Source organism: Tarenaya hassleriana, unplaced genomic scaffold (assembly GCF_000463585.1).
Source record: "Tarenaya hassleriana unplaced genomic scaffold, ASM46358v1 Cleome6, whole genome shotgun sequence".
Taxonomy (NCBI): Eukaryota; Viridiplantae; Streptophyta; class Magnoliopsida; order Brassicales; family Cleomaceae; genus Tarenaya; species Tarenaya hassleriana.
The window spans coordinates 3,435,120-3,442,127 of record NW_010968505.1 but is presented as its reverse complement, the minus strand read 5'-3'; the positions used below and the strand labels follow the sequence as shown (position 1 = coordinate 3,442,127).

At 32.8% G+C, this 7,008-nt stretch overlaps 2 protein-coding genes and 1 long non-coding RNA gene across 4 annotated transcripts in view; 2 read left to right on the top strand and 1 right to left on the bottom strand.

Annotated features, from left to right (window-relative positions):
* LOC104799310 overlaps positions 1-3,394 on the top strand; it is a 6,457-nt gene extending 3,063 nt beyond the window's left edge. The window contains exon 3 of the long non-coding RNA XR_769553.2: positions 3,308-3,394. This is a non-coding gene — a long non-coding RNA (uncharacterized LOC104799310). The remainder of the gene's footprint in view (positions 1-3,307) is intronic.
* Positions 1-4,860, bottom strand: part of LOC104799311 (transcription factor TGA2.2) — a 7,653-nt gene extending 2,793 nt beyond the window's left edge. Inside the window, exons 1-10 of one of the 2 annotated variants that reach the window (XM_010521757.1) lie at positions 4,432-4,860; positions 4,220-4,341; positions 3,599-3,693; positions 3,285-3,407; positions 3,048-3,113; positions 2,889-2,948; positions 2,642-2,719; positions 2,453-2,528; positions 1,883-2,157; positions 9-173 (exon numbers count right to left, since the gene is read on the bottom strand). In XM_010521757.1, the coding sequence (XP_010520059.1) occupies positions 9-173; positions 1,883-2,157; positions 2,453-2,528; positions 2,642-2,719; positions 2,889-2,948; positions 3,048-3,113; positions 3,285-3,407; positions 3,599-3,693; positions 4,220-4,341; positions 4,432-4,499 (1,128 nt within the window). In that variant the 5' untranslated portion in view covers positions 4,500-4,860. The remainder of the gene's footprint in view (positions 1-8; positions 174-1,882; positions 2,158-2,452; positions 2,529-2,641; positions 2,720-2,888; positions 2,949-3,047; positions 3,114-3,284; positions 3,408-3,598; positions 3,694-4,219; positions 4,342-4,431) is intronic. The other variant, XM_010521759.1, reaches the window with a different exon arrangement.
* Positions 4,861-6,728: 1,868 nt separating this feature from the next.
* The window catches only part of LOC104799308 (CDK5RAP3-like protein), a 3,480-nt gene continuing 3,200 nt past the window's right edge, over positions 6,729-7,008 (top strand). The window contains exons 1-2 of the mRNA XM_010521753.2: positions 6,729-6,865; positions 6,989-7,005. Of these exons, the coding sequence (XP_010520055.1) occupies positions 6,805-6,865; positions 6,989-7,005 (78 nt within the window). The 5' untranslated portion in view covers positions 6,729-6,804. The remainder of the gene's footprint in view (positions 6,866-6,988; positions 7,006-7,008) is intronic.

Genomic DNA, 7,008 nt, shown 5'->3' with positions numbered 1-7,008 from the left:
CCCGCGACTGCGGAGGCCGAGAGAGAGTCGGAGGCAATGGTGTCGGACAGTGACTGATTCAATGCCTCGAGGCCTTGAGACAAAGCCTCCTCGGCCTCATGTGTCGACTGCTGCAGTCCGCATATCCCCACTATCTGTTGCTCCGTCAACGGCTCTATTCTGTTCACTACCACCTGAATTTATTTTCAAAATAATAATCATAAATAATAACCATAAGTCCGTATATTAATTTGTATCGAATCCATGACTTTTTTGTTATATGTAGATCCATAACCATCGAGTTTCTCTAATTACACGTACATGAATGCATGCATGCATGCATATATACATATATATATATATATATATATGTATATATAAGACCGGATTGACCAAATGGAAATGGAATCAAAGAAAAGGCTGATAAGAGAGGAGAAAAGGCTCGAAATGCATTTAATGTGGTGTACGATGTGTACGTATCAGCAATCATTTTTTTTTTAGGTTTTCACATAAGCGTGAGAAAAACATCATTTTCATCATGTCCATAATATAAATGCGAAAACTAAGTCGAAAAGCAAGAAATTGTAACACGCATATATAAACAGATACATATATATATATATAATACTGAAGAAAACTATAGTCGAGGAATGTATAATATATGTTTTTCCTCTCCATAAAGCAACAGGACTTGTTCCTTTGTCCATATATTCTTTTTCCTTGTCGTCTATATATTTTAAAATATAATGAACTTCTTCACAAAAAAAATAATGAACTTCTTCTTCTCTCTCCTCTGTATATATATATATATATATTCTGTGTATATATATACTATAAAGCGTAGTAACAGACATGAACTTTAATAAGCTTATACCAAAACCTAGCCCTTTTGTAGAAATCCTTCACCTGCAACCCAACCCAATGCATGGATTGTTCGTTTTACGTGTACTTTTATTGTTTGTATTAAATAATGCTTTTTATAGCCCATGCAACGTGTTATATATATATATGTGTGTGTGTGTATACATGTATGATACACGCAACTTGTTCTAAAAATATCTATAATGTCTGAATGTCTTACAACATCATTAATTGGTATGTACCATTACCTAAGAGGATCGGAGAAAATATTGTGGGTCTATGCATATAGTTTGAGCCTCGAGGTGTATATATATATATATACAGCCATTTTTCAACGGACAATATAATACTATTAGAAATGTCTTAAAGTAATTAACAAAGATTTTTTTTAAAAAAAATTATGCACCCGTAAGGAATATTCTGTGCTATTATTAGTGTTTATGAGTCGGTAGACGAACGACGTCAACAATGTTTTATAATACCATGAAGAAATTCCAAGAATTATATTTTTTAGGTTAAATTATTTGTTCAATATTTTATCCTATAATAAATATTCAATTCAAATTTTTTATATATGAGAAAGGCTGCTTTAGCTGGTGGCCTAAACAATTTTGCCAGCAAGTATTGTTCGCGTGTGTGCTATTATCCTATTTGTCAGGCACAATTGTCCTACAACGTACATGTATATATATTTATATACACACATATAAATATAGTGTATATATATAATTATCTAAAGAAATTATCAAGATTAGCCTAATAAAATCCTCTACAGACTAAAACGAGCCAAAAAGGTGACGATTTATTTCCTAAGAATTATGGTTATATATTTACTATAAGATTTAGGCGGCTATATATCCAACGAATTAATTGAACCCTAATTTTCTCAAAATTTTCGTGGGTTATATATATATTCTCTAACATCAACATAATGGACGACATATACGCAATCAAAACACGTAAAATCTAGTAATGGTCGACATACACACACACACACATATATATATATATATGTATATATATAAAGAAGATATGATTATACCTTAATGATCTCGGATGGTCGGAAACCGCCCAACCACATGAAGCAACGCTCGGCGGGAGATTTCCAGGCGCCGGAGACGAGGTGGAAGACGTCGGACTTAGCCACCATCGCCTTTAGGTTTACGATTTGGTCGTAGTGACCCAAAACATTGTCCACGAACATTCTCAGTTCGTTCTCCGGCAACTGCTCTTCCACCGCCGCCCGGAGCTCCGACAACAGCCTTTGTTGCTCCTCCAGCCACCGCCCGTACTCCATATCGAACACCGCCGCCTCCGCTGTATCCGTATATATGTATGTATATATGTATATATGTATGTGTATATACATACACGAGAGATTCACGTAACTATAATATTCGATCGCTCAACTATATAATGAGATATATTTTCTTGTATTATTACTATCTTAATAATGTTTTTATTAATTAAGTACTCATCCCCTCGGTCATGGAGAACGTCCATGTGAAAAAACTTGTTATTCTAATAATTATTTACGAAACATATCACTCTATGATATATATATAATATGTATGTATGTGTATATATATATGCATGTATAGTGTATACGTACCGGAGCTGATATTGCCAGGGCCAATGTGGAGGCCTTGTTGGTCTCCTCCCGTAAGAGTTCCTCCAAAGAATACACCCTAATAATATAGAAAAGAAATATAAAATTTTAAATTTATGACGGGAAATTACATATATATTTTCACATAAAAAATTAAAAATTGCATGATTTGAAACTATATTAAATAATTACTTGAGCTCTGGCTCTTTGTATTTCCTGTTCTAATTGGGTCAGTTTAATCCTACATGACTCGAGTTGCTGAACATAAGCCTGCAAGAGAAATAATGAAATTTAAATTCAGAAATTAATCTATCCTGTAATCATTCCAAGTTCAGAAAATAAGGAATAATAACAAAAACAAGGTGTATATATATAGTTTTTTTAGTATATATATAGTTATATAAAAAACAGGGTATATATATTTAACTTCTTTTTTTACCTTTTTCCTTAGTCTGCTTTTTCTTGCTGCTTCTCTATTCTGTGCCAGTCTTCTCAGTGTCTGTGTCAGAAAATCAAATTATATATCAACATAAAAACTTTATTCTATATATATACATATATGTACACATTTATATATATATATGTATATAACGCTTGCCTTAGTGTCCGGTGTTTTGGGTCTTTCTTGGTGTGATGGTGCATGACCCTTGAGATTAACTTCCTTCTGTTACAACATTTGCATCATTAAAACGCTATATAAAGCGCACATATATATATATATAAAATATAGTCTGGGTTTGACATGGAGAATATAATATTGACGAAGTCGTACATAAGAAAATTATACATAAACATATACATATATATATATATATATAATAATGTTGGATCGTACCTTGATGGATTTGGATGGTTCAGGTTGGAAAGGAGGTGCATTTGCCGGGTTGGTCAATTGCATGGTCGGTTCCGATGGACGGTTCGAGCATCTTGGTTCAGCCAAAACCAATCTCGATTCACTCTACCAATACATAAAAAAAAATATATGAAATCAAAACCCTATTTGGTTATATATAATTGGTCTGACTAGCGTAACATTATATTAATAGCAAGTAGTTGTAATGACAAGGAACATAAACCAACCAAAATTGGCATGTATTCGAAATATATAAACATGTAAACATATATATATATATATATACACACACACACCTTGGCCGATGACGACGCCGGTGGCTCTACGTGCATAGGCTGAGACGGGAAGATGTTCAACGTCGATGTGGGAGGTCTCATGGCCAAGTTATGATCTGCACATATACAAGTATACATATATGATATATATATATATATGTGTGTGTGTGTGTATACGAGGGTCAAAGTCATTTCATGTGATGATGAATCGAGTGTCCATATATATATGTATGGGGTGGTTTTATATGTGTGGACATGGTCTTGATTAGGACCGGTTTTGGTTAGTGTACGGGGACAAGTAATGGACTTGTTGATTAGTTGATATATATATCGGTGTTAAGGAAATGGGATTTTAATGTTTTGGTAATTCAATGTCAAAGGATTTGATGTCTGAACTCTGAAACAAAAGGATCTGGTCAAAGCAAGTACTGATGGCAGGAGATATTGAAACTGATGAACATGCTTTTCCTGTGAACCCAACCAAAGAAAAAATAGTCTCTCTCTCTCTCTGGATCTCTCTCTGTCTGCTGCAGAGAATCTCCTTGAACCAAATCCCAATCCTCAAAGAAGAGACAACAAGAAAGCATATTCACAGAGAGAGAGAGAGAGGGAGATCTAGAGAGAGAGAGAGAGAGAGCATACGCCTGTGATCAGGAGCAGTTGAAGAAGGATCTTGATGTCCTTGAGCATCAAGATAGAGGAAAAGAGAAGTCGGGTCCATATCTCCGAGTTCATACGACCCATCGTCTTTGTTCCTGCAAAAACTATATACGCACTTCAAAAACTCGAATCGCCACATGAATACAATTAAAGGTTGAACCTTTCCTGGATTAAGCGGAGGAAACCATAATTACATGAAGTTTCCATGTGAAGATGAGGTTGACGCCGACAACTGATGATGATGGGGATGATGACCTTGCATAGTTTGATGATGATGATGATGATGATGCTAATGAAGTTGAAAATCGACTTTTATCGGTCTTCTTACAGACATGAAAGGAGCAGATGTGATGGTGATGATGATGATGATGATCTCTTGATTCTTCTGCTGACGAAAACTCAGAAGCATCTCTCTTAACTCTTCATGGCTTAAATCAGTAGTATATATCTTCTTCTGAAAATTATTTTCTCCATGTTCTTGGAGAGAGAGATTATGTAACAGAGCATTTAATGATACTTCATCTGTATGTGTCCATATCTCCCTGAGAGAGAGAGAGAGAGAGAGAGAGAGAGGGAGAGAGAGATAGAGAGAGGTCGGTTGTAGCGAAGGGAGGTTGAAGAGATGATAAGTAACACAAAGAAGAATAATGGAAATTTTGAAGGGGGAGAAGCAAAAGACAAACTTCTTCTTCCTATATTTACATTTATTATTATTATTATTATTATTATTATCACACACACATATTATAAAGTTCTCCAACTTTAAAATATTACAAGAAGACTTTGTTTTTTTTTATAACCTCTGAAAAAAAAATATTGTGATAAAGCGGTCAAGAAGATGTCCTTTTCTACCCCCATCTCTCTCTCTCTCTAGAGATTGCCATTGATAAACTAGTACACCATTTTTTTAAATATTAAATTATTAATAAACTACAACATTATTTTAAAAAAAATTGTTTATAGTGTGTGTGTATATATATACACATTGCAGTTCTATATAATGTGACTATTATAACATTCAACAGAGCACCAGAAACGGACCCATATTCGCAGAAAAGTAAAAATAATAAGTCATATAATATAAGTAAGAATTATTCAATTTTTTGAGTCCATGCTTTTAGTGAGTCTCTATACGGACCAACTCCATCCATTTTGTTCTTTTGTTCTTTATATAGACGAGATTTTTTCATTTAAATTATATATATATAACAATATAACTTCGGGATTCGTGCCGGAAATTCGATATTGAATTCGACTAAGAAATATTTAATTTTTAAAATATTTTATTATTTCAATACAGTTACATATTAGTTACGTGTTACAATTTTAATCTAATTAATTACATATCCATCAAATTGATTCTATATATTAGAGTTAAAATATTAATATTTCAACAATTAGAATAGAGGCGAGGTTTTTCAACTCTAAACAAATTTTAAACTAAAGAAAGTTCATTTATTTTTCGGGGTCATATTCACATGTATTAAAAAATTTATAAAAGTAGATTCGTTTCGATTTTAAATTAATAATTAACTCACTTTTTAAAATTTCTACGAAAAATCTTCATATGGCTCTTTTTTCGTCATCTTTTTATGGTTTCATTCATTCCACATTTTATTCGTACTACTTGAGATTATATTCTCCCGCAATTAAAATAAAATGATAGAAAATGAGAATATTGGACACGATGAGAACATATTGTAAAATATAACCATAATGAATTATTATTATTGCATTATCCATATATTTTTCTCATTAAATATTGCACACAATGAATATTTCAGTCTCTATCAGCCTAATTTTTCCCGTAGGTCCATAAAAATTCACGTATTAAAAAGAGTCATTGACTCTATAGGGATCTTGATATTGTGCTCTTCCCCAACATTAATATCGTTGCCATATCATCGTTACACGTCATCGCGTAAGTGCCACGTGGCATCGCATAGAGCCTAGAGAAAACGTCATTATTTCACACACACACATATATATATACACTAGTCAGATATACAATAGTCAATATATAAATATGCAAATTAAGAAGTCTTTCAAATAAAAACCGAGTAGTCACCAACAATTTCAGTTAGAAAATTTAATTTTGCCTGAAAATTAATCACATGGAGTATTATATGTACGTATATGCATTCGTTTAAATATGTAAAATTTTACCGAAAATTTGGAAAATCCGATAATGATATATATGTAAATATGTTTTAATTTTAAATGTTGATTTGTATATGTAAAAGACAAACAAAGTCGATATTAATTAAAATATGTTAAAAATTTATTTATATACAGATTTAGTAGAAACTAAATCAATTAGGTGAATTTTTTTTATCAGATTTGTAAACACTGAAATAAAAATCAGTTTATTAATTGTGAAAAAATAATTTATTATGTTAAAGGTGAGAACGATTAAGATACTAATTTTCAGCAAAAATAATTAATTTTTGTATTATTATGATTTGTGAAAATAGATACGAAGCAACTAAACCCGAACTCCAACCTTGAAACTGAAGACTTTCTCCGAGAGAGATTTTCCCGAGCAAACGTAATAGTTTTCCTGGAAAATGCAGGCAGCCGATGATGTTCGCAGTCTCCCCATCGACATCACCTTCTCTCGTCTTGGAGGTAACCCATCAATTTCCACCTCCATCTCTGACGAATGCACGAAATTGTTCGTGATTCCATGATTTTGAGTCGATCTCTGTGATTCTGGTTCTGATTTTGGTTTCCAACTTTTGGAATCCGAAGAATGGTTGGTCGATCGGAAG